Here is a 26,982-nt window from a genome sequence, read left to right on the forward strand (position 1 = left end):
AATACCACAAGGCCTTCATTTGACATACCACTGTTCATTCCATTTACAGTTCATTGAAGTTATTTTGATATTAAACTAATGCAATGGTTTATTAATATATTATTCTAATATATTGTATATCATACTAAATTATCATAAAAAGCTATTGAATGCAGTCAAGGAACCGGTCTTTTTAAATTGTGCGACGGAAGTGGGAAATCCCTACACCTGCCTGTCAAAAATCTTTCCGCTCTTTCTCAAAGCCGCGGTTGAGTTTCGCGATATTCACCTGCATCAGCTGATTGTAGTCGTCCCAAAAACAGCTCTAACTCGTTGGGAACTCGACTGCTGTCGCTGCACTTGTTTGCTTGTTAGCTACATATAAGCTGACAGAAGAGGCCGAGGTTGCCGTAGTGTAGTAAGCACTAGCTGTTAGCCAGACAACGATAGAGGCCACCGCTTCCGTATAACGGAATCAAGCTAGGTAAGAGATTTCCGAAGGACAACTGCATGTCAACTAAGCTCTTCATAATCATGACATTATTGTGTTGACAACCTATTTTACATTTTATACATATGGTAATATGATAAAATATGTTGTGACAGTTACCTTTAGTTAGCTACAGCTGATATTGATACATAGCTAGCCTAGCAAGGTAACGTTAGCTAGCTAGCCAGTTGATTTTGCTGGTAGCTAGCTAACGACGTTACCTAACAAGTACTGTAGGGCAACATTACATGAACCTCCTAACTAATTATTCAACATTGTTTTTTTAAATGTATTTTTCGTAGACATGATTTGGTAATTATTCACTATAGGTAAGCATACAAATGTCTACCCAGGGTATATACCCTTGTAATTCAATGCTTTAACTATTCAAGTCTTGCATTTATTTATTTATTTATTTATTTATTTTTGTCTCACTGACTGCTGTTTGCAGTATTAGCAGAATTTATCAGGAAAGATATGATAAGCATGTATGGTCGAGTTCCTGTTTTACCAGCCCTCCCGCTGCAGCTTGTGCTCAGTATGCTGCCACAGTCAAATTATGCTTAACATTACAGTCAAATAAAAGATAAATCTTTCTTTCTCCTCATTAGGCTTCAACCCAGTAAAACGGTTGTGGCCCCACTGTGGATTCCCTGGATTGGACCGGGGAGGAGGCAGTCGTAGGCAGAGCAGGCGCCACGTGAAGTGCGGTTTCGACTTCCCCTATGAGTAGCAGCACCGGTCAGAGAGCACCACGGACCCGGGCGGCGAAGGCAGGCCAGGGGGCAGGGGGGACAACGACATGGACCCCTCAGGACCAGAGTGTGGACCCTTCATACAGGCCTACTACCACTGCAGGCCCAACGTCAGCCTGCAGTGGTGGGGGGAGTTCCTGTGTCCTGAGTAAGCTGATCCAACTGCCGGCTGCGCCGCTGTCGCGCCACCAGCTGAAGAAGTTAGAGGAGCACAGATACAGCAGTGCAGGCCGCTCACTTCTGGAGCCCTTCATGCAGCACTACTGGGAGTGGCTAGTGGCATGTGTGCCGGCATGGATCGCCCCCAACCTCATCACTATTGTGGGCCTGGCCATCAACATTCTCACCACATTGGTGCTGGTGTACTACTGCCCCACTGCCACTGAACAGGTAGGTCCATGCAGGGGCATCACTGGGAATTCTAGGCCCTGGAAAGAATTTGATGTTGGATCCCTTTCACACACTGTCACTCATATGGCCCTCCCTCCCACTGAGTATGCATATTTAAATGAATTAATCAGCAGGTATTCCTACTAAGTAATGACCATGGATTATTAGGTCAATGTTTATGTTGTAATGGCTGTAATAATATACACTACAGACAGGACATAGAGAGAAGATGAGGCCTTAAGTATTTCTTTCAGAATTTCTTGATTGAAAAGTATTGATTGGGTAATTGTCATATATAGCCTACCCTTTCCAAGCAAGGTTTATCAAAATGTCTGTCTCTGTTTTGTCAGTGTTGGGTGCAGTTTGTTGTAGATAAGAATGCTACACTATACCTACTGTCCTTGTTGTCTCTGAGAATCAAACTATTCTAAACCATTTTACAGTAACAGTATTTGATGAACATGGTGTTATGGTAAAATACCAGAATGCCACAGAGTGACTTTTTACATTTACAATTGAGTAATTTAGCAGATGCTCTTATCCAGATCGACTTACAGTAGTGAGTGCGTACATTTTCATACTTTTTTTTTGTACTGCCCCCCCGTGGGAATTGAACCCACAACCCTGGCGTTGCCAGTGCCATGCTCCAACTGAGCTACACAGGACCAACTCACTGAATTTGAATGCCACTTCCTTGGCTGTCTGAAAACGTTACCTGCTGTCAAATCTTCCCTCCCTCCATCCTAGTTTCCGCAATTCCTCTCAAAGCTCATTGGAGGAGGTCGACAGGATTTGGATCCTCACCTCTAAATGCGCTTTGAGAGGAATTGAGGAAACCAGAATGCAAGGATTTGACACCAGCTAATGTTTTCAGACACAGAACAGGTGTAGGTGTTTTGGCCGCTATGCAGTCTTGGACCTGTGACCTTCCATGTGCCAGTCTAATGTCAAGTGTGTGAGTTGGTACTGGTGACATGTTTTTGGAATCTGACCTGTTGAAGAGTGATGCTAAGACTATGATTTTTCACTCAAACACATGTACTCGAACAGTGCAGAGGCAAGTGTTGGTAACAGAATGATGGCACCAACAGCAAACTGTCTTTCTGTTACCAAACTTAGCATTTGCACTGTTCTTCAACAAAATGTGTTTTTGTAAAATTTCTGTGGAAATTGTTAAAATTAGTCATTGTGCATAGAGTTATGGTTTGTTTAGCTTGCCAATCATTGGTTTTTGTTTGACATTTTCAAGTGAAAAATCTGAGTTTCAGCATCACTCTGTTACTGTGGAATTGCCCCTACGTAACATGTTGTTGTGTTGGCCTCATGAATGTCTGAAGATTGACATTTCAACTACGAGTGATTGTAGATTATCAACCGGTTCATGAAAGGATGTGTGTTTTATGAATGTACAAAGCTGAAGAACATGCACACATTCAGGTACTTTCCGTAGGTGCTGGAGTTGTAGGCAAACTCATGGAAAACAGAAAGGAAAGCGCCGAACACTGCTGCTCATGCTCCCAGGTGATATTTATTTATGACAACATTTTGGCCCTAAAGTCTTCATCAGGCATCCATATCCCAGGTGGTGGTGGAAGGTCCTATATATAGGGGCAGTACTCCGTGACATATCTTCCTGAAACAGGAGGTAAAAAATGTATAACATAAGTTCAAAATATTAACGTTCAATGTATCAAAATATATGATCATACACAAGGAATGTGATCAATATTTACAGTAACATACATACAATATTCAATTAGGATAAAAAACCCCACAAAAAAACACAATTTGGACATATTGGAACTAGCAGCGTGCTGCGTTTTCCTTTCTGTTTAGGAATGTTGCCTGTCAATGCGAAACCAGTTAGCTTGCCTTAATGCTTTTGCTTAGAAGATGTGATACAGCAGGAAGTGTGTGTCACCACAAAAGTGTTGTGCTTAAAAATGATTTAAGCAACATTGTAGAATAAAAACGATCAAGGGCATTTTAAGGCTGTCAATTTTAACAAAGTAGATATGACTAGGCTATGACTTTGTGAATGGAAAAAGGTTGACCAATTATTGTTAGTTTATCAATATTTAACATGACACGTTTTGCTTTTCCTTTCTCTTGGTCACTGGGGTCAGGCTTGCGCAATGCTCCATGTCATGTGTGCTTGTTTTGCTTAGGTGCGTAGGGATGGGGACACGGGGTGCCTGTCCCCAAGAGCCTCTTGGGGACAGGCACCCCGTGTCCCCGTCCTTTCAGGTTACACATCTAGCCTCAGGCCCCTTCTCCCGCCTCCCGAACCGTAGAGGGTAGGAATAGGCATTTAGAACGGTCTCCCTCAGACTAGCTTACTCAAGCTGGCTTAATTGTGAATCGATTAGAATCGGATGTGGGTTATGTATTTTTAGCTACACAGTTGCATGGTCTTTAGTATTTGAGTCCTCTTAAGTCTGAGTCATATACATACAGTACATTCAGAAATTATTCAGACCCCTTGACCTTTTCCACATTGTTACGTTACAGCCTTATTCTAAAATGGATTCAATCTACACACAATACCCCATAATGACAAAGCAAAAACGGGTTAAAATACATTTTTGCTAATTTATAATAAACTGAAATATCACATTTTACATAAGTATTCAGACCCTTTACTCAGTAATTTGTTGAAGCACCTTTGGCAGCGATTACAGCCTCGAGTCTTCTCGGGTATGATGCTACAAGCTTGGCACCTGTATTTTGGGAGTTTCTCCCATTCTCTGCAGATCCTCTCAAGTTCTTAGGTTGGATGGGGAACATTGCTGCACAGCTATTTTCAGGTCTTTCCAGAGATGTTAGATCGGGTTCAAGTCCAGGCTCTGGCTGGACCACTCAAGGACATTCAGACACTTGTCCCAAAGCCACTCCTGCGTTGTCTTGGCTGTGTGCTTAGGGTCGTTGAACCTTCCTCCCAGTTCTGCTCTGGAGCAGGTTTTCAACAAAGATCTCTCTGTACTTTGCTCCGTTCATCTTTTCTTCGATCCTGACTAGTCTCCCAATCCCTGCCGCTGAAAAACATCCCCTCAGCATGGTGGTGGCAGCATCATGCTTCGCCGTAGGGATAGTGCCAGGTCCGACGTGACGCTTCGCATTCAGGCCGAAGAGTTGAATCTTGGTTTCATCAGACCAGAGAATACTGTTTCTCATGGTACTGTATGGCAAACACCAAGCGGGCTGCCATGTGCTTTTTACTGAGGAGTGGCTTCCGTCTAGCCACTCTACCATAAAGGCATGATTGGTTGAGTGCTGCAGAGATGGTTGTCCTTCTGGAAGATTCTCCACAGAGGAACTCTAGGGCTCTGTCAGAGTGACCATCGGGTTCTTGACCACTTTCCTGACCAAGGCCCTTCTCCCCCGATTTCTCAGTTTGGCTGGGCGGCCAGCTCTAGTATGAGTCTTGGTGGTTCCAAACTTCCATTTAAGAAGGATGGAGGCCACTGTGTTCTTGGGGACCTTCAATACTGCAGAAATGTTTTTGTACCCTTCCCCAGATCTGTGCCTCAACACAATCCTGTTTCGGCGCTCTACGGACAATTCCTTCGATTTCATGGCTTGGTTTAAGTTCTGACATACACTGTCAACTGTGGGACCATTTATATAGACAGGTGTGTGCCTTTCCAAATCATGTCCAATAAATTGAATTTACCACAGGTGGACTCCAAGTTGTAGAAACATCTCAAGGATGATCAATGGAAACAGGATGCACCTGAGCTCAATTTTGAGTTTCATAGCAAAGGGTCTGAATACTTACGTAAATAAGGTATGTTTTTTATTTTTTATAAATGTGCAACATTTCTAAAAACCTGTTTTTGCTTTGTCATTATGGGTATTGTGTGTGTAGATTGCGGAGGATTTTATTTTTTAGAATAGAGCTGTAACAATGTGGAGAAAGTCAAGTGGTCTGAATACTTTCAGAAGGCACTGTATGCCATTTATCAGACACTCATCCAAAGCGACTTAGTCATGAGTGGACATTTTTCATATGGGTGGCCCCCTTGGGAATCGAACCCAAAACACTTTCTCTACTGACTGAGCCACACAGGATCAGTGGAGAAATCAAGTTCATGGGTTTGTTTTGATCGCCTAAAGCTTTGGAGCTGGAGGCTTGACTGTAATATAGGCAAGGTTGTTAAGTTATCTCATTTTCAGACAAGATCACTTGAGGATATTGTTTAATCTGCAATTGACCCAACCTCCACTCCATAGTGTTACATTTCTTAGTCTACCGTATGTTGCATTCAAATATTATCAGCTACAGTTTATCAGGGAAGCTTGCACAACGGTTACTAGATCCCTCCATGTATTCCTCCTCCCACGTAGTTAAGGGGCAGCTGTTCAAACAAACTGGCCCTCTTAGTCTGATATTAAGTGCACTTTTGTCAATACTGTATGCTGACACTTGGGAAGGTTTCGGTTACTTTCAACCCAATCAGTTGAAATATATTTTGAATGGATCTGTTGTTGCCAGGGGTTAAATTGGGCCGGGTCAAATGAAAGCCTGGTGGCTTTCAAATTGTTGTCATTCTAATTTTCCTCAGCCAACAACACAAATAAGCAACAGCAAAATCAGACAACCCCATATTAGAATAGTTTACCTATTCAATTGGCCAGCTTGTCACATTCTTTTCGAGAAGTTTCTCTCCGGTGCTTTCAAACAGTGAGTGCTGCACAGCGCATAGGGAGAGAAACATGCATGCCCAGTTATTGCACAACATTGTTAATGCAGTCATAAGAGAACACACCTTCTGATAGCAGTTTTGATGGCCACTGTAGGACCTGAGAGCTTTCTAGTGTTACTACACTTTTCTTTCTCAAATCCCCAACATTTGTGAACTGCAGCTTTTCAGAATTACAGTTTTAACAGCGTCTGTGCTTGCCAATGTCGTTTTGATGCATAGGGTAGACCGGGGCTAAATGTAACACGAGTCAGGTGCAACGGGTAGGCCAACATTAAAGTAACTGTCCAGGGAAAATGTCATATTCTGTTAACTCCTACCCAGATAATGTTGTCAACTCATCCTATACTTGTATTTGTGGCCAAAGCATACATTGGAGAAACCCCCCCCACCTCAAACAGACCGGGACACACTTTTCACAGCATTTCGCCCGGTGGGAGGTACTATACATCACGGTGGGCTTAGATTTCAGCGTGCGTACGGGTGCACACAGTATCGAGTCCGAACCGAGCACTCGCTAATGTCCGGATCGTGGAATTCATTCACAACATTGCGCTTAGTCAAATATATCCCATTTTCACTGAAGATTTACCTCAGTGTTTTGGCCTCTTGCGGTCAATTTGCAGTAAAAAACATTATTTGTAATTTATGTTCTATATCGTGGAGCTCTGCTCCTAGTGGTTTACCCCACTGCCTAGGCCGCGAATAGCCTGAGAGAGAACTATGCAGACACCTGCAGCCAATGGGAGTACAGGTGTCCCTATGTAAGGGGATGCTTCCCCCGCAGTCAGCCTCCCATTATTTTCAGTGACTTGGACTAGACTGAAGAAGCCGAGAAGGGAAGATAAGTCTCAGGATGAACCCGCCGTCGATATCCAAGTCTCGACGTCGTCCCTCTAGAATGAGCACTCCAGGTTTTCCACCTAACTCAAAAGCTCTTAAGAGCTCAGTGTCGCTGCTCCACCATGGCGACTGTGGACTCACACGACTTATGTTTCGTGTGTCTAGGATCACAGCACGCTAGGGGCGGCCTCACAGACCCCCGGAATGCCCAAGCTGCGCCCTCCTATCTTTAAAGGAGAGGAAACAGTGATGGCCGTTCTTTAGGGAGGATATCCCTCGAGGATGCCATGTCTGTGCTAGCCTCAGGTTCTGAGGTATCATATGATGATGCCGCCTCTAGAGAAGAAGAGGATATTGGGAAGTGTGTGGATGTTTCTCCGGAACAGTCCACTGACCGATTTTTGATTTAACATTTTTTATTTTTTTTAACTCTCTAGGGAGAGTGCTGGGTTTTTCTCATCCTTGGGCAAGGATGAGACGGGCTCTGAATTTTCAGCAGCCCCCTCCTATGCAACCGCCTCTTTGAGCTCTGATTTTCCAGGGCTCGTTGAGCGGGCTGCAAGTCGGCTTGAGATCATGCTGTCCTCCAACCCGGAAGTGGACATGATGGAGGGTGGCCCCTACTCTCGGCCAAGAAGGGTGGCGGTGCCACTGGCATCAGCCATGCCCTTGCTCGGAAAATATGTGGAAGGTTCATGGGGGGTCACCTTTGAGGGTGAGAGTGCTTGTAAAAGCTTACACCCCATTCAAAATCTTACACTCGTACCTCGTCCTGGTTTGAGCTCCTGGCAGTCACCCAAAAAGCCCACTCTACCTACGACAAAGGACAGGCTCACAGCTCAGCTGGTAGAGAAGTCCTTTGCATTAGGTGTCCAGGCTGTAGCAGCAGTGAACAATATTGCCAACAATATCCTGGCAGCCTCTCTATCTCGTCTCACCACGGGCAAGACTGAGCTGTCATGAGAGGAGATAGAAGAGGCGTCGAATTTCCGGCGCTGTACTTCATCTCACCCAGGTGTCGGCTGTGTGTGCGGGGCACACTAAGGGCAGCCAGAAGCAACCATGACAGGACGAGAGGGAGAGGAGAGGGAAGAGTGCAATGCCCTGTGCAACAGCACCTACTATTCCCCCCGCTCCCCTACAAAGAGATGGGGGAGCCAACAAGTTGTTTGTTGAATAAAGACTGGATTCCACGAGAAACTATTTTCCATAACAAACCAGAGACCGTTCAGGTTCTTTCTCTCTCTCTCCACTCTGAGTGTAGTACAGCCCACCATGGGTGCGTAGCTGAGCACACACATGAGAACGCTGTGAATGGCAATAATAAGAGGGCAGCAACGCGGACGCTCTTGATGAGCCGCCGTGCTATACCTCATAAAAACCCGAGACCCCAGACTCCTAGGAGCAATATGGCTCAGGGTTTAAAGAACAGCCTCCGTACACAACCCCATGTTGGGTCAATGACGCAATCGCTGTTGGGAGACGGCGCACTAACTCAGTCAATAGCCTCAGTGCAGTTCAGACCCGTGCTGCGTTCACGGAGGGCTGGAACCTCAAGGTTACGAGTATAACCGTGTCGTCGCCCCCGTTTTCTCACAGAACGCGTTAATATTTCCTCCCCCTTTCGAGGGGGCCCCACCCTGGGCTGTGCCACCACTTCTATGTCAGAGGACAGCGGCGGCATGGGCCATAGAAGAATACAGGTCCTTCCCACTGAATGCACCACAACTTCGCTCTCCCGCTCTCAGAGTATTATTGGGAGTGGCAGCGAAGTTGCACCCTCTCCCACTGGTTTAGCCGGACGCTGGAGAAGGGTTACCGGACTCCTCCCCCGTTTTCGACCGTGGTGGAAACTGTGATGAAATCGCCAGAGAAAGTAGCGGCTCTTGTGGAAGAGATTACGGAACTTTTGTCGAAGGAGGCGGTCACAGTATTGCCCCAAGAGCAACGGAACAGCAGGCTATATTCGCCCTACTAACTAGTGCCAAAAAAGACGAGGGGTATGAGGCCATTATTGGATCTACGCATTCTCAACGAGGACTTAGCCAAACGGCCCTTTTGAATGCTTACGATAAAACGTCTGCTGGAATGTGTCCACAACAAAGACTTTTGTATAAGCATAGACCTAAAGGACGCGTTCTTCCATGTGCCGGTTCATCCACGTCACAGAAAGTCTGCATTTTGCCTTCCAAGGGGTGGAGTACGAGTATGCGAGAATACCATTCGGGTAAACACTGGCACCTCGCACCTTTTCCAAATGCGTGGAGGCGGCAATGGAACCATTGCGTCGTCAAGGGATAAGGGTCTTGGCCTACGTAGACGACCTACTGGTTCTCGCTCCGTCAGCAGAGCTGGCAATCACACACACAACACACAGTGATTCATCTCACGCTTCTGGGGTTCGCTGTGAATAGGGAAAAGGGCGCACCCTGGCCCAGTCATCGGATTGTCTACCTGGGACTGCAGCTAGACACTGACTATGAAGGCTTGAATTTCGGATCCTCGACGCGCTGCCCTGTTGCTAGCCCTACGAAGGTTTAATCCGAATCACACGGTGACGGCGCATTCCGTCATGACACTCTTGGGTCTCATGTTGTCTGCCCACTCTGTAGTTCCGCTGCACATGCGCAGAACACAGCGATGGTTCACCCAACTATGACTAGACACAGTGCGGCATCGTAAACGGTTGTTGGTGGTTCCCCTCTCACTCAGAGCGGACTTGAACTATTGGAGAGACCCGTGCATTCAGACGCAAGGGGTCCCAATAGGTAGTGTCCTCCTATATTCCAGTGTTTACGCTTGTCTGACTGGATGGGGAGGGACATGTCAGGCTCAAGCGATCGGAGGTGTGTGGCCTCCCTCGGGACACCACATCAACCTCCTGGAGTTGGAGACATTTCTACTGGTTCTGACCCACTTCGTGTCTACCCTACGGGGTTGCGACGTGTTGGTCTGGAAAAACATTCGAACCACAGTAGCCTACATAAATCACCAAGGAGGAGTCAGGTCTCCTGCACTCCACCGGCTAGCAGAGGAATTGTGGCTGTGGGCTCACGAGCACCTTCGCTCGTTGACAGCAGCACACATTCCAGGCTATCAGAACGTCGGAGCAGACCTCATGTCTTGAGGGGGTCCCCGAGACGACGAGTGGCATCTGCACCCCGACATTGTTCTCCAAATATGGGAACGGTTCGGGAGAGCCGCGGTAGACCAGTTCGCAGTCACGTATGAACGCACAGTGTACCCTATGGTTCTCTCTACTAGCCCAGGACGAACTGCCACTAGGGATAGACACTTTTGCATACCAGTCGTGGCCGGATGTCTCCTGTACGCATTTCCACCGCTGTCCTGCATTATCCCACTGTTAGCCCGCGTGAGAACAGGAGGTCTGTCAACCATATTGATAGCCCCCGATCGCCCAGGGTCTCCATGGTTCGCGGAGATGACTCAGATGCTGGTTGCGCCACCCTGGCCTGTTCCACATCGAGAGGACGCAATGTCTCAGGCGGGAGGCATGATAAGGCAATTGCCTTTTAATCGGCCAACCATTGATGGTCTGGCTCCTGAAAGGGACAGGTTAGAGCGCCATGGGTTATCTGATTCAGTAATCAGAACCATACAAGGCTCACGTGCCAGTTCCACATCCAGGATGTATGCCAGCAGATGGAATATGTTTTCACAATGGTGTGCCACAGAGAATGTGGACCCCGTGTGCTGTCAGGTTGAGAGTGTGCTCTCATTCCTACAGTTCATGTTTGATAAGCAGTGCTCACCTGCCACCATCAAGGTGTTTGCGGCAGCGATCTCAGCTTGTCATGAGGGGTTTGGCAGAGACAGTCTTCAGCCACCCTCTGATGAAACGGTTCCTATTGGGAACGCGGTGGCTTAAATTACATTTTAAATGAACCTTTATTTAACTAGGCAAGTCAGTCGGCTTAGGCAGATGCCTAGAGCCACGCTTCCTCGGTGGGATTTGGCTTTGGTACTCGAGGCGCTCTGCAAGACGCCGTTCAAACCATTGAATCAATACCCCTCAAGATGTTATCTCTGAAGACGGCAATGTTGCTCACTTTGACTACGGCTAAGTGTGTCAGTGATTTGTGTGCTCTTTCGACGAGACCTGACTGCCTGGCCATTAATGGCGATCTGAGCAGGGCGGTGTTACGTCCTAACCTGGCATTTATGCCGACGGTTATTAAGAGCTCATATAGGTCACAGGCCATTGAGCTGTGGGCCTTCTCCCCCCTCCCCATGCGGAGAGGCTTCATCGCCTGTGCCCAGTGTGCGCTTTGGCGTGCTACTTGAAGCTCACGGTGATGATTAGGTCAGCTGTTTGTGTATCACGGTGCTAGTACACTTGGTAGACCACTATATAAGCAGCGGCTGTCTCACTGGCTTTGTGAAGGCATTGATGATGAGGTGGCAGGGAGGCCACTGCCTCTGGGTGTAAGAGCCCCTCTACTCGTGGGGTAGCGGCGTCTACGGCCCTTTTCAGAGGAACAGTGGTAGAGGATATTTGTGCAGCGGCGTTGTGGTCGTCAGTCTCCTTTTATCCGGTTCTATCTTTTAGACATGTCTTCTAACTCTCTAGCTCGTTCTGTACTCAGCGTGGCTGATGGGAGAACTTGAGTTAAAGGGAAAGAGGTGTTGGGCTTGGTTCCCATTAGGTCCACTCTTTTTCCAAGAGAGAGACGTGTGATATGACTCCTGTCTGATATTGTTAGTACAGTAGAGAACATGTATTTTGACTGCCCACCAGTGTATCACTGTGTTTTGCATTAACATCTGCTAACCATGTGTATGTGACAAATACAATTTGATTAGGGCAGGGTGATGAAGGAAATAGTTCTGTAACTGGTAGTACATAACTATTAGACCGGTCACAAAATGTTTATAGAATATTGAGGTATCATCTTGAGGTATCATCTATCTGCTGAGCCAGGTTAGTATGGCCCATATTCTGTTATCTGCCCATGAATCATTGGCTTTGGCTAATGGATTGAGTGTGGCGGGTTATACTGAGGAATCAGCGAGTATGTCTTCTAACTTGGTTCAGCCTGCACTCAGCATTGCTGATGGGAGGACTAGAACTAAAGGGAGAGGACCAATGGACGGGGTTCCATCAGGTCTGCTTTTTCCTGTTAGAATGACTACATAGCATGACTCCTGGCTGAAGGTGTAGTACAGTAGAGTCATGTATTCTAACCTGCCCACAAGTCTATGACTGTGTTTAGGCAGAAGGATGAGGGATATAGTTTCTGTAACTGGTATTACAGTACTATTAGACCAATTGTTTAATATTGAAGTATCATCTATCTGCTTGTACAGATTAGTATGGCTCGTATTCTGTTTTATCTGCCCAATAGTCATTGGCAATGCCTTTAGACTGAGTAGGGCGGATTGGACTGAGGACGCAGTATATTGTGACAGTGTGTTACAGTACTGCGGGACTTAGTCGCAGCCATGGCTGAGCCCAACCTTTTCATTAAGTGGGAAGTGTTAGGCTCAGCAGGGAGTACATTTCGGTTGTAACTCCAGTTCTATGAGTGGAGCGGAGCCCCATAGGACTTATTTCTTGAGGGGGAAATTATATTTTAGATGTCAGTATAATTTTATTTTAATTCATTTTAGAGTAGAATGTCCTTTTTAAAAAAGTAACTTGAACTGACCTGTCTTTCTCCTAAAAATGAAAAGCCAATTTGACCTATGGGTTGGACATAACATCCTATAACTCAAACATAGAAATTGTGTTCATAAAGGCCGAAACCCATACTTTTCTGTGGAAGTCGAAGAGCACAGTAGACCATCTATTGTAAATGTTGAATGTTTGTTCCCTTTACCTTTCAGGCACCGCTGTGGGTGTACCTGTCTTGTGCAGTGGGCCTCTTCATCTACCAATCACTGGACGCCATCGATGGGAAACAGGCACGGCGCACCAATAGCAGCACCCCACTGGGAGAGCTCTTTGACCATGGCTGTGACTCCCTTTCAACAGGTGTGTGTGTGCTGGATCGTGTGTATACCGTCTCAAACTACCATAAACAACACACTCACAGACTACAAATTACATGGAAGACGGACACAACAAATATGCACTTAAAGACAGACACAATATACCCATAAATGTACACAACACACTTACAGATGTAAACAACATAATGATTTAAGACTGAGAAACATCATGTTGTGTAATTGAACTTTCTCTCTATCACTCTGTCGCCCTCTCTCTCCCTCTCTGCATGCATTGATGTCACTGGTACTAATATTTTTTTCATTTCCACACACAATTAAGACAAAGTGAGGAATCAGAATATACCTGCCTCTTTGACTCTTACTTTCTATCACCCACCCTTGCTCTCTTTCTCTCTCTCTCTCTCTCTCTCTCTCTCTCTATTCATTCATTCATTCATTCATTCATTCATTCTCTCTCTGACTACTTTCTCTCCCCTTTCTTAGTGTTTGTGGTCTTGGGCACCTGTATCGCCGTCCAACTTGGAACTAACCCCGACTGGATGTTCTTCTGCTGCTTCGCCGGCATGTTCATGTTCTACTGTGCTCACTGGCAGACCTACGTGTCAGGAACCCTGCGCTTTGGCATGTGAGTGGGTGGGCACCCCGTCTGAGGTTTCCTTTAAACTACAGTCTAGTCAAGAGTTTGGACACACCTACTCATTCAAGGATTTTTTTTTTTTTTTACTATTTTCTACATTGTAGAATAATAGTGAAGACATCAAAACTATGAAATAACACATATGGAATCATGTAGTAATCCAAATATATTTTAGATTCTTCAAAGTAGGCACCCTTTGCCTTGATGACAGCTTTGCACACTCTTGGTATTCTCTCAACCTGCTTCACCTGGAATGCTTTTCCAACAGTCTTGAAGGACTTCCCACATATGCTGAGCACTTGTTGGCTGCTTTTCCTTCACTCTGTGGCTCAACTCATCCCAAACCATCTCAATTGGTTTGAGGTCGGGTGATTGTGGAGGCCAGGTCATCTGATGCAGCACTCCATCACTCTCCTTCTTGGTCAAATAGCCCTTACACAGCCTGGAGGTCATTGTCCTGTTGAAAAACAAATGATAGTCCCACTAAGCGCGAACCAGATGGGAGGGCATGTCGCTGCAGAATGCTGGTTATGTGTGCCTTGAATTATAAATAAATCACACAGTGTCACCAGTAAAGCACCCGCACACCATCACTCCTCCATGCTTCACGGTGGGAACCACACATGCGAAGATCATCCATCCGTTCACCTGCTCTGCATCTCACATAGACACGCCGGTTGGAACCAGAAATCTAACATTTGGACTCATCAGACCAAAGGACAGATTTCCACCGGTCTAATGTCCATTGCTTGTGTTTCTTGGCCCAAGCAAGTCTCTTCTTATTCTGGTGTCCTTTAGTAGTGGTTTCTTTGCAGCAATTCAACCATGAAGGCCTGATTCATGCAGTCTCCTCTGAACAGTTGATGTTTGTTGCTTGAACTCTGTGAAGCATTTATTTGGGAGACTGGTAACTCTAATGAACGTACAGTGAGGGGAAAAAAGTATTTGATCCCCTGCTGATTTTGTACGTTTGCCCACTGACAAAGCAATGACCAGTCTATAATTTTAATGGTAGGTTTATTTGAACAGAGAGACTTAATAACAACAAAAAAATCCAGAAAACCACATGTCAAAAATTTTATAAAATGATTTGCATTTTAATGAGGGAAATAAGTATTTGACCCCTCTGCAAAACATGACTTAGTACTTGGTGGCAAAACCCTTATTGGCAATCACAGAGGTCAGACATTTCTTGTAGTTGGCCACCAGGTTTGCACACATCTCAGGAGGGATTTTGTCCCACTCCTCTTTGCAGATCTTCTCCAAGTCATTAAGGTTTCGAGGCTGACATTTGGCAACTCGAACCTTCAGCTCCCTCCACAGATTTTCTATGGGATTAAGGTCTGGAGACTGGCTAGGCCACTCCAGGACCTTAATGTGCTTCTTCTAGAGCCACTCCTTTGTTGCCTTGGCTGTCTGTTTTGGTTCATTGTCATGCTGGAATACCCATCCACGACCCATTTTCAATGCCCTGGCTGAGGGAAGGAGGTTCTCACCCAAGATTTGACGGTACATGGCCCCGTCCATCGTCCCTTTGATGCGGTGAAGTTGTCCTGTCCCCTTGGCACAAAAACACCCCCAAAGCATAATGTTTCCACCTCCATGTTTGACGGTGGGCATGGTGTTCTTGGGGTCATAGGCAGCATTCCTCCTCCTCCAAACACGGCGAGTTGAGTTGATGCCTAAGAACTCCATTTTGGTCTCATCTGACCACAACACTTTCACCAGTTGTCCTCTGAATCATTCAGATGTTCATTGGCAAACTTGAGACGAGCATGTATATGTGCTTTCTTGAATAGGGGGACCTTGTGGGAGCTGCAGGATTTCAGTCCTTCACAGCGTAGTGTGTTACCAATTGTTTTCTTGGTGACTATGGTCCCAGCTGCCTTGAGATCATTGACAAGATCCTCCCGTGTAGTTCTGGGCTGATTCCTCACCGTTCTCATGATCATTGGAACTCCACGAGGTGAGATCTTGCATGGAGCCCCAGGCCGAGGGAGGTTGACAGTTCTTTTGTGTTCTCACCAAGCTGCTTGGCGATGGTCTTGTAGCCCATTCCAGCCTTGTGTAGGTCTACAATCTTGTCCCTGACATCCTTGGAGAGCTCTTTGGTCTTGGCCATGGTGGAGAGTTTGGAATCTGATTGATTGCTTCTGTGGACAGGTGTCTTTTATACAGGTAACAAACTGAGATTAGGAGCACTCCCTTTAAGAGTGTGCTCCTAATCTTAGCTCGTTACCTGTATAAAATACACCTGGGAGCCAGAAATCTTTCTGATTGAGAGGGGGTCAAATACTTATTTCCCTCATTAAAATGCAAATCAATTTATAACATTTTTGACGTGTTTTTTTTCTGGATTTGTTTGTTGTTATTCTGTCTCTCACTGTTCAAATAAACCTACCATTAAAATTATAGACTGATCATTTCTTTGTTAGTGGGCAAACGTACAAAATCAGCAGGGGATCAAATACTTTTTTCCCTCACTGTATCATCTGCAGCAGAGGTAACTCAGGGTCTTCCTTTCCTGTGGCAGTCCTCATGAGAGCCTGTTTCATCATAGCGCTTGATGGTTTTTGCGACTGGACTTGAAGAAACTTTCAAAGTTATTGACGTTTTCTCGATAGACTGACCTTCATGTCTTAAAGTAATGATGGACTGTCGTTTCTCTTTGCTTATTTGAGCTATTCTTGTTATAATATGGACTTGGTCTTTTACCAAATAGGGCTAACTTCTGTATACCACCCCTACCTTGTCAGAACAACTGATTGGCTCAAATGCATTAAGAAGGAAAGAAATTCCACAAATGAACTTTTAACAAGGTACACCTGTTAATTGAAATGCATTCCAGGTGACTACCTCATGAAGCTGGTTGAGAGAATTCCATGAGTGTGCAAAGATGTCATCAAGGCAAAGGATGGCTACTTTAAAGAATCTCAAATATGAAATATATTTTTTGGGGTTACTACATGATTCCATATGTGTTATTTCATAGTTTTGATGTCTTCACTATTATTCTACAATGTAGAAAATAGTAAAAAATTAAGAAAATCCCTTGAATGAGTAGGTGTTCTAAAACCTTTGACCAATAGTGTATCAACATTGGCTTATCTTTTTGGCTTTCAGGAACAGCCACAACAAGGACAAGGGACGAATGTCCTGGGAGTATGGTTGATTTGATTTATCAATATAATTTGAAATGATGTAAGCCCTTGTACGAGTTAAATAGGTTGTCGGGCCAGAAAAAAATCTACATTATCAGGTTCTTCTCAGCCTTTCGATGGAAATGTTCTCTACATCCCCACATACACTCACAACTAACCCACAACCCAGAGGAATGGATGGCGTTTGTGCAGGACCTGCTAGGGGGTGCTATGTGCATGTTGATTTTGATAATACTGTGTGAAATGTGAAATCACTTAACCGTTTGCATATAATTCCTCTGTCTCTCTGCCTGTGCAGCATTGATGTGACTGAAGTGCAATTCTTCATTATAATCATGTATTTGCTGGCTGCCATCGGAGGACCAGCTTTTTGGCAGTTCTTGGTAATGCATTTAACCCATTTGATTCAGCAAATTATGGCCTGTTCCTACTGCTTGGAAATGAAAGAAATTACCTTAATGCTAATTGTTACATGCATTGTAGTTGTAGTTTGATGCATTTTTTTATCCTTTTTTTGTCCTTGTATTGAATCTAGTGTAATGCACTGTTATACATGCAATTAAACATTTATAGCCTCAAGAATGTCAAGACTTATGAAAGTAACGTAGGGAAGTTATGGCATGTTGGTTGACGTGTTAAGACTCGCGTCCTTGTTGGCGATTTTGCTGAATGCATCCTTTCCTTGTTTCCTGGAGGTAAGCACAGATCTATAAGGTATTGGATAGGTGAAAGCTCAGTTGCCGCCCTATTACTTCCACCAATCCAACCAATTCAGATCTGTGTTTACTTTAAGGAAGGTAGGAAAGATGGATGCGTTTCTAAAATATTGAAACGGGGCTATGCTATTACTAATCCCCCAAACACACAGATCCCTGTGGTGAACATCCAGATTAAGATAATTCCAGCCATCCTCACTGTGGCGGGAGCCATTTTCTCCTGCACCAACTACTTCCGGGTCATATTCACGGGAGGAGTAGGAAAGAACGGATCCACCATTGCGGTAAGCATGACGTGATCCGTCCTGGCTAACGAGGATCCAATTGAATTGTATGGCTGATTTTAAAAGATGACTTGGTGTGTGGAAGTATACAGTGTATGGGAATTTGTCGCAAACCGTACGATTTACTGCGGCTCGTTGCATTGGTTATTTAAACTTTGGTAGTAATATGATCCATATTACAATTACTATATATAGCTATGATACAGAGTGTATCAAGCTTAATTTAAAAACGTCAACAGAAAATGTTTTGGGTGAAGTAGCCAGTCTTTTCTAATGCTTAAATACCACAGCACTTGGCATGCTTCATTTCTAGGCCTCCATAAAATAGTGACATGGATGCCTATCATGCCCTTTTCATTGATATCAGCCAAGCTACTAGTCAGAACTTTACCTTGCGGTTTATTTATCACTTTAGAGACGGATAAGGATAGTGGAATTTTAAGCTAAGTACAGTGATTGTGACAGCCATGTCCCTTCTTCTTCCTCAGGGAACGAGTGTCCTGTCGCCGTTTTTCCACATAGGGTCAGTCATCGTTCTGGCCGTCATGATCTACAAGAAGTCTGCGTCCCAGCTGTTTGAGAAGCACCCCTGTCTCTATGTCCTGGCCTTTGGGTTTGTGTCGGCCAAGATCACCAACAAGCTAGTGGTGAGGAACCAGGTGACCTGGATCGTGTCCGTTAGGGCACACTGTAGCGAAGTGTTGTGTAACGGAACACAAGCGTTTTTTGATTGGACAAGTTCAGATAGTACCTCTGTTTCGCATAGATTTCTTCCATTCTGTGCCTACTGAACATGACTGTGAAACATGAAATGCTGAAAAAGCCAGTCTACATTCCAATATCCACACCCGCCACTTATTTTGGTATAGCTGTCGGGCTCAAGGGTAAATTACTTTTAAGTCTGTTATAGTGCGCTGCTCTATAACGTACCTTGCATTGAATTTCAGCTCTAGTCCAATGTTTTTAATTGGACTCAATATAGTTATTTGGTCTTTACTCTATTATACGTTGCCGCATCTCTCTCGTTTTTTGTTTGTTTTACAGGTAGCTCATATGACGAAAAGTGAGATGTATCTCCATGACTTGGCTTACCTGGGGCCAGGGCTGCTCTTCTTGGACCAGTATTTTAACAGCTTCATAGACGAGTACTTGGTCCTCTGGGTGGCACTGGTAAGTCACCATAGCCCTTAATAGCTTTATCCATGTGCACGTATAGTACCAGTCAAAAGTTTGGACACCTACTCATTCAATTTTTTTTTTTTTTTTTTACTATTTTATACATTGTAGAATAATAGTGAAGACTACCTCGTGAAGCTGGTTGAGAGAATGCCAACAGTGTGCAAAGCTGTCATCAAGGCAAAGGGTGGCTGCTTTGAAGAATCTCAAATATATAAAATATATTTAGATTTGTTTAACTTTTTTTGGTTACTACACGATTCCATATGTGTAATTTCATAGTTTTGATGTCTTCACTATTATTCTACAATGTAGAAAATAGTCAAAATAAAGAAAAACCCTTGAATGAGTAGGCGTGTCCAAACTTTTGACTGGTACTGTACGTTCCAAGTAGGGGTGTGAATGTTTTTAAACAACATTTTATTGTTGAGGTTAAGAAAAAAAAAACGAACCAAAAAACTATTTTCTCCACAGAATTTAAATCACAGCGCAGTTATCACAAAACTTAGCACTAACAGGTCCCGATCATCAAGGGAAAAATGTAACAAATAGGCCTACCTAACGCATCAATGCTGTAACGTTATTAAGGGGGGATATGCATCTTTCAAGTTATTTGCCACGGATATGAAGTACTCCGCACGTCATCGTTGTTAACAGTTAGGGTATAAAAAACACTAAATACAGAAATTGCTGCAGTTGATATGCAGTCATAGTCAATGGCCTACTTGAGTTGTGAGGTAATTGCCTAAATGAAAGACTGCAAGCGCCATTTGAGCCGCGACTCGCGCTACTGAAAATGTTGCGTCGTTCTCGTCAATATCACTGTTCACCATTTACTCCATTTTCTAAATGTGACACTATAGCAGTTCGCAAAAAAAACAGAAAATAAACGAGACAAATATATTATTCCTAAACTGTAGCTCATAGTTGGAACACGTTTCCCTACTTTAATCAACCAGTCCGTTTTTTATTTGTGATGAGGCTGTCATGATTTAGCAAGGAATGTAGCTTGTCTACAGTGTTTGTGTAGCCCATCAGTTGGGTACGTTTTTATAGGCCCTAATTTCTATAGGCCTAATGGGAGCTTGGGTTCGCAGCACCCGTGTGTGTGTGTGTGTGTGTGTGTGTGTGTGTGTGTGTGTGTGTGTGTGTGTGTGTGTGTGTGTGTGTGTGTGTGTGTGTGTGTGTGTGTGTGTGTGTGTGTGTGTGTGTGTGTGTGTGTGTGTGTGTGTGTGTGTGTGTGTAGAGGGAGCGGTCGGTTTGGAATTGAGGTAAGAAACACATAATGGAGAAGAACAGTGATAACTTGGCTAGGTTTATTTTGTGTTGTGAGTCGCTAATGTACATAACAGATGGAAAGAACACTAGAGTCAAAGTGAATTCGAGACAAAATTCCACCTGCCTGGAGGACGGGTGCAATTGTGGCCCACAATTCAGCGCATTCCTGCATCTGCAGGAGCCCCTCTTCATACTTTCATTGGTCAATTTTTAAGCCGGTACACAGGCGGGATGCAGTGGTGCTCCTGTACAGTAGGTGGCGGTAATGCACCATAACGTTGGAGGTCAACCGACAGAAGAAGAGGGAGGGGTGACAACGGTAGCTAGCTTGCTAGGACAACGGTCGGGTACTGTTTTCCCACAGTTCTGTTAACAAGGGCAGTTGTAAGGCAGGCGTTTAATACACTGGGTGCTAGCTAGTTAGCAAGCTAGGACTCCAGTACACAGTGGGTGGGATAGGTAGCTAGCTATTTTACACATTTTGCCATGAGGCTGAGACAAAATGTTGCTGTTTTTAGAGCTCAGAGATTCTTAAGACGGGACAATTAACTTTTTTCCCACAAATATTTGTCTTACTAATATTTGTCTTACTAACTAGTATGACCACTCTATGGAAAGATGACTCGCAACATGTAAAGTGTTGGTCCTATGTTTCATGAGCTAAAATAAAAGATCCCAGAAACTTTCCATACGCACAAAATGCTTTTTTCTCAGGTTTTGTGCACAAATTTCTTTACATCCCTGTTAGTAAGCATAACTTTTTTTTTCACACAACACAATGTCACAGATGTCTCAAGTTTTGAGAGACAAGTGTAATTGACAGTCTGACTGCAGGATTGTCCACCAGAGCTGTTGCCAGAGAATTGAATGTTAATTTCTCTACCATAAGCCCAGGACCTCCACATCCGGCTTTTTCACCTGTGGGTCTGAGACCAGCCACCCTGACAGCCGATGAAACTATGGGTTTGCACAACCGAAGAATTTCTGCACAAACTGTCAGAAACCGTCTGAGGAGCTCATCTGTGTGCTCGTCGTCCTCACCAGGGTCTTGACCTGACTGCAGTTTGGCGTCATAACGGACTTCGATGGCCACTGGCATCTTGAAGAAGTGTGCTCTTCACGGATTAATTCTGGTTTCAACTTTACCGGGCAGATGGCAGACATCGTGTATGGCGTTGTGTGTGCGAGTGGTTTGCTGATGTCAAAGTTGTGAACAGAGTGCCCAATGGTGGGGTTATGGTATGGGCAAACATAAGCTATGGAGAACAAACACAATTGCCTTTTATCGATGGAAATTTGAATGCACAGAGATACCGATTGTCATGCCATTCATCCGACGCCATCACCTCATGTTTCAACACGATAAATGGTTGTCATAGCCACATGTCGCAAAGATCTGTACACAATTCCTGGAAGCTGAACATTTCCCAGTTCTTCCATAGCCTGCATACTCACCAGACATTTCACCCATTGAGCGTGTTTGGGATGCTCTGGATCGATGTGTACGACAGCGCGTTCCAGTTCCCGCCAATATCCAGCGACTTCGCACAGCCATTGAAGAGGCAGGCCATGTCAACAGCCTGATCAACTCTATGCGAAGGAGATGTCGCACTGCATGAGGCAAATAGTTGTCACACCAGATAGGTTTTCTGATCCACGCCCCTACTTTTTTTTTTTTTTTAAAGGTATCTAAAGATACAAATCTGTATTCCCAGTCATGTGAAATCCATAGATTAGGGCCTAATGAATTTCTGTCAATTGACTGATTTTCTTATATGAACTTTAACTCAGCAAAATCATTTAAATTGTTGCATGTTGTGTTCATATTTTTGTTTAGTGTAGATATAGGTACAGACACATCAACCTTATTCCTTATTATTTATTTTGACTCTGTTTCACCATTTATGAATGTTTTATTCAATGTGTTTCTATGGGCTATAGTAGTAAAGGCCAAATTAAATATTTGATCAAATAATATAAAACATGCTTGGGGGGAATACCTACAGGGGCCCTAAAATTCAAAATCAAATGGCCAAATGATCCATGGTATGAACATCATAAAACAATTCCATATCTTAGCTTAGTATAATATTCGATTATTCAAATATGTTATGCAAATCTCCAAACTTATTTTTGTTTTGTCTTGTTCTATAGCACTATTAAATGTTCCAGGGCTAATTTCTTTAGACTTTCACTTCTCTGGAAACAACTTTGATGGACATTCCTGTAGTCAGTATTTCAATTGCACGCTCCATCAACTAGAGACATCTGTGGCATTGTGTTGTGACAAAACTGCACATTTTAGTGACTTTCTGTCCCCAACACAAGGTGCACCTGTGTAATGATCATGCTGTTTAATCAGCTTCTTGATATGCCACACCTGTCAGGTGGATGGATTATCTTGGCAAAGGAGAAATGCTCACTAACAGAGATGAACAAGAGAAAGCTTTTTGTGTGTATGGAACATTTCTGGGATCTTTTATTTCAGCTCATGAAACATGGGACCAATACTTTACATGGTGCGTTTATATTTTTGTTCAGTAGCTAGGAAGACTCCGGTACATAGCAGGGGAGGCGGGAGTGACACCGGTAGCTAGCTAGCTAGGACACCGGTGTCCTTCGCCCCTGAAAAACTCTGATAATGCTTTTATTTCCCTTTTAACCCACATTTTAAATTGCATAGACAATCAGGGACGCCTCGCAATCCCACTGTTGCCTGGCAGGTTCAAAGCAGATTCCAGAAGCCTAAGCCTACTGTAGGACTGCGAGAGAACTTCATTGCCCCCTATCGGTCATACCACACAATAGAATTTCATGTGGAATTTTATGACCGTGATAAGGAAATTGTCATATTGCAGATAAACATTTGACTTCACAGACTGATTCTAGCCAAAGTAAGATGTCAAAACCCCTTAGTTGAGTGGTAAAGTAGTATACCAGAGTCCATCACTGTTGTGTATTTTGCAGTGCAATGTAGATTGCCTAGCGTATATTCATGCAATTCTTTTCAGGGGCAAAAGATGATTGACATACAACAAATAACGCAACCAATTCTGTAAATAAAGAGCCTTTAAATGTACTTTATTTGACATCCATCCTGTCTTGTTTTATCTCCAGTTCCTGTCCATCTTTGATCTAGTGCGCTACTGCGTTAGCGTCTGCAACCAGATCGCCTCTCACCTGCACATCTTCGTGTTCAAGATCAAACCCCCCAACCTGCGGTCCGCCTCTGCCTCCCGGTCAGGCAAAGACGTCTGGTGTAACTGGTCTGGAGACACTACTGACAGGTGGTGACACCGTCCGGCTGGAGCTGGTGGAATTACCTCAACCGCCTCCCCCTTGTCTCCACAGGGTTCCCATTGGATGAGACGAATTGGAGGCAGTCTTTCTACGAATGTATAATGCTGCGTTCACAACATCTCGTCATTTCGTAAATACCAGCATACAACTGGGAAAAATCCACTTGAACACCCCTCCAACTGGTAATTACTAGTGGGAAACTATCATCCCTGTTCTCAGTTTCCCACTTGCAACTCTCTGACATCATTTGTCAACAAACAAGACAGCAAGCTTGGCGGTATTTTCAGCAGTTGTTGTTTATGGTAAGAACAAAATACAAATTGTTAATACAAGATTGATTCTGTTAATCTTCCTTTAGATTTAGAAAGTGAAACGAGCTCTGGATATACTTTTTATGGGCAAAAAATAGCGAAACAATCACAAGCCTTCTAATGACCTCCATGTTTGATAATATTTCCCAGTTCAAAACGTGAATACACCCAACTCATATTTGTGACTTTTCAACTGATAATTACTACCTTCCCAATTGGTTATGAACGCAGTATTAGCCAATTAAATTATGAATACATTGAGGGTGGGGAAAATATTAGATTTTTTTTAATGAAGATCATTTATTTGTCTGGTGTGCAATAGTGATCCGTTTTTGCAGATGTGTGGTGTAAAAGGTTCCTAGCCGAAGAGGAGAATGAGAGATACGTTTTCTGTTGAGGTTTAGTTTGTCATTAAAGAAGAATTTGGTTATTTGGTAACAAACTATTTGAGATTTAGAAGTTATCTAACCAAAGGTTATGGATAGGGGTTAATGTTGCTTACTATAACCATGCTACCACTATCCAAATGCACTAAAAATAAAATGTTATCCATAGGAAGGAGCAGGTTATACCTAACCAAATGATATACTTAGCTATGAGAAAAACGCGTACAGTGTATTCACGTGTTTCTGTCTGAGCAATATGAATGACTTAAATGCCTGTCTGTTCTTTCAGTATTGGTACTTGTTCAGCACATCTATGTACAATTCCCACCTGTATTCCACTCCAGAGAAAAATGCTAGTTCTCTGTTTTAAGGTGTAGCGCAGAGTATTTCTTCATAATATTTCTGCATTCTGTATGAACCATCTGAAAAGCTGTCATCATAGATTGCGGATTGCATTCAGTGGAAGAACACATGGTCATGAACGAAGACTGCCTTGCATTTCTGTTATTGATCCTATGCCATCCTTGTCCTGAATAGCCTACATCAGGGGTTTTCAACTCTTACCCTATGAGGTCTAGAGCCTGCTGGTTTTCTGTTCTACCTGATAATGAATTGCACACATCTGGTGTTCCAGGTTTAAATCAGTCCCTGATTAGAGGGGAACAATGGAAAAAAGGCAGTGGCTACAAGGTCCAGGCTTGGGTTTGAGGGTCATGCATGATCTATGAATTGTATTATGTTCAATAAGCCCCAAACAAGGGGACCATTGTCTCATCATAATTACATGATATGGCTGCATACTTCATTTTGTCCCATGTGATTGCAGTACAAATGGACCTGCATTATACTACTGTTTCTGAGAGATGGAACACAGTTCCTGCTGTATGCTTCCAGTTAACTTGTGCCATATGTGATGCAAGTCAATGGAGCACTTCTCGTTATCTGTTACATGCGTTCAGACTCTTAACTGTTAGGAATCTAGCTCATCATTTATGATATTCAAGCAACAGTTATGAGTATGTGTTCTGTCCACCGCAAGTCATTTTTGTCACCATGGATGACAAAAAAATATGTTTGGAATGTTTTAGTGATAGGTGTTACTCCAACCTCCTCACACTCCTTTTACAATATTCATCTGTTTTTTCTCTTTAATTTTTTATATATATATATATATATAAGATTCATTCAACTGTGTTGCTTTTTAGTTGAGCTTTAGTTATACTGTAGCATTGATGAAATAGGAGTCGGGTCAGGCTGGCACCAGTGTTACAATCGGTTCCTCCAAGTGGTGATGTATGTGAAAAATGCAATAGTCGGTATGCAGCAGTTGCCTTAAATGCTAAGTATTTGCATTAGATGGGAAGGTTTCAAAATGACTGCCTGAAAAGGCTAGTGTTAGACCTAAGTGTTGTGCTATGAATGCTTCATTAGTAACTGATGAATACAATGAAGGGTATGTTTAGATGTTCTCTTCCACTCCCTGATGTTACCCCTACTCTTCCACTCCAACTCCCCCACAGCAACACTGGTGTCATGGCAGCTGCATCTCTCTCTGTTCATAGTTAGTGTACTTTGGTCTGTTAAACAATAGCCCATCAGTTAACTCTCTGTGTGGAACAGTTCAATCCACCCATTTTGTATGGGGTCTTATCATTAACCAAGTATTTAACTATATCCGTAGGGACGCAGTACCGTCCATGGTCAAACATAAGGAATGTTTTTTTTTTTTTTTAAGCAAAAATTAAGGAATGTCTACCCTACCAATTTAGCTAATATCAAACAGTGATGCACAGAGTATTAAAATGTCTACCGTTTTAATGTCTCTTCATAACAAGAGAAGAGCTTGTCAATGTTTGTATCCGATGCATGGGATTGGCATTACAACCCACTGTAATGGTCAGTCAATAGCCACATGGATATATGTAACTGATAGTGTTCAACCAATTGAAACACTGCCTCAAGCGTAACTCATTTTCCTTTGGATTGTTTCTTTTCTGTGCAATGCAGAGATTTAAGATGACTTGCAAAGGGTGCATCATTGGTCGGTGTGTAAAAAAAAATGCTTTTTAGTGTTCAATGGTTTTTAATTTGTTGTTTGGTCAAAATTGTTACTTTTCTGTTAAAGAAAATCATTAATTTTTGAATAAACAAGCTTATGTAAAATAAAGATTGCTATATTTATAACAGGGGATCTAGTCTATTGCTAGCAGCCTTTTGTGTCTAACATGACCTTTTTCTTTAGTATTCTGCAATATTGTTCTCCAGTACAAATGTATTAGTGTGATGAAGATGGACAAAGTGACTAATGATCCTATGCGGTCCTTTGACCTTTTGGCAGACTCTGCAAAATTGGAAACAGACTTGGGGTTTGATGTGTAGCTTTGTGATATTCAGCTTGTGTTTTAACATATGTATAAGTGCCATAATGGGGCGGTTTCCCTGACACAGATTAAGCCAAATCCTGGACTAAAAAGCACTGAGATGCTACGCTTAATCTGGATCTGGGAAACTGCCCCAATATTTTAACTCTTAGGGATAATTGTTATCGAGTATTTTTTGTCATAATGTGTATGCCTCTTTGGTGCGTGTGGGGTCAGCCA

The 26,982-nt window shown here is 43.6% G+C and overlaps 1 protein-coding gene and 1 long non-coding RNA gene across 4 annotated transcripts; one reads left to right on the forward strand and one right to left on the reverse strand.

Moving 5' to 3' along the window:
• Window positions 1-196: 196 nt before the first annotated feature.
• On the forward strand, window positions 197-26,571 carry LOC106572169 (choline/ethanolaminephosphotransferase 1). 3 transcript variants are annotated; one of them, XM_014146084.2, is made up of 10 exons: window positions 197-463; window positions 1,081-1,614; window positions 13,008-13,155; window positions 13,617-13,758; window positions 16,894-16,932; window positions 17,230-17,314; window positions 17,800-17,931; window positions 18,420-18,578; window positions 18,976-19,101; window positions 23,503-26,571. In XM_014146084.2, exons 2-10 carry the CDS (start codon window positions 1,195-1,197, stop codon window positions 23,677-23,679), a joined length of 1,428 nt encoding a protein of 475 aa, XP_014001559.1. In that variant the 5' UTR covers window positions 197-463; window positions 1,081-1,194; the 3' UTR covers window positions 23,680-26,571. The 3 variants fall into 3 exon arrangements, with proteins under 3 accessions (XP_014001559.1, XP_014001560.1, XP_014001561.1); XM_014146085.2 differs by lacking the exon at window positions 16,894-16,932; XM_014146086.2 differs by lacking the exons at window positions 197-463; window positions 1,081-1,614 and adding an exon at window positions 8,873-9,387.
• LOC106572172 (uncharacterized) lies at window positions 3,124-9,752 on the reverse strand. Its single transcript, XR_001321067.2, has 3 exons — window positions 9,615-9,752; window positions 6,237-6,305; window positions 3,124-3,247 (listed from the first exon to the last, which is right to left on the reverse strand). It is a non-coding gene; the product is annotated as an uncharacterized lncRNA (long non-coding RNA).
• Window positions 26,572-26,982: the final 411 nt, after the last annotated feature.

The sequence above is a fragment of the Salmo salar genome, chromosome ssa15 (genome assembly GCF_905237065.1).
Source record: "Salmo salar chromosome ssa15, Ssal_v3.1, whole genome shotgun sequence".
In the NCBI taxonomy this organism is placed as follows: Eukaryota; Metazoa; Chordata; class Actinopteri; order Salmoniformes; family Salmonidae; genus Salmo; species Salmo salar.

What these genes read in the sequence shown, in the direction of transcription:
- LOC106572169 (XM_014146084.2), top strand. Translation starts at nt 1,195, where the DNA reads ATGAGTAGCAGCACCGGTCAGAGAGCACCACGGACCCGGGCGGCGAAG. An exon ending in GGAACCCTGCGCTTTGGCAT is followed by an intron (nt 13,759 to 16,893) that starts GTGAGTGGGTGG and finishes TTTGGCTTTCAG; the next exon opens with GAACAGCCACAACAAGGACA. An exon ending in AGAACGGATCCACCATTGCG is followed by an intron (nt 17,932 to 18,419) that starts GTAAGCATGACG and finishes CTTCTTCCTCAG; the next exon opens with GGAACGAGTGTCCTGTCGCC.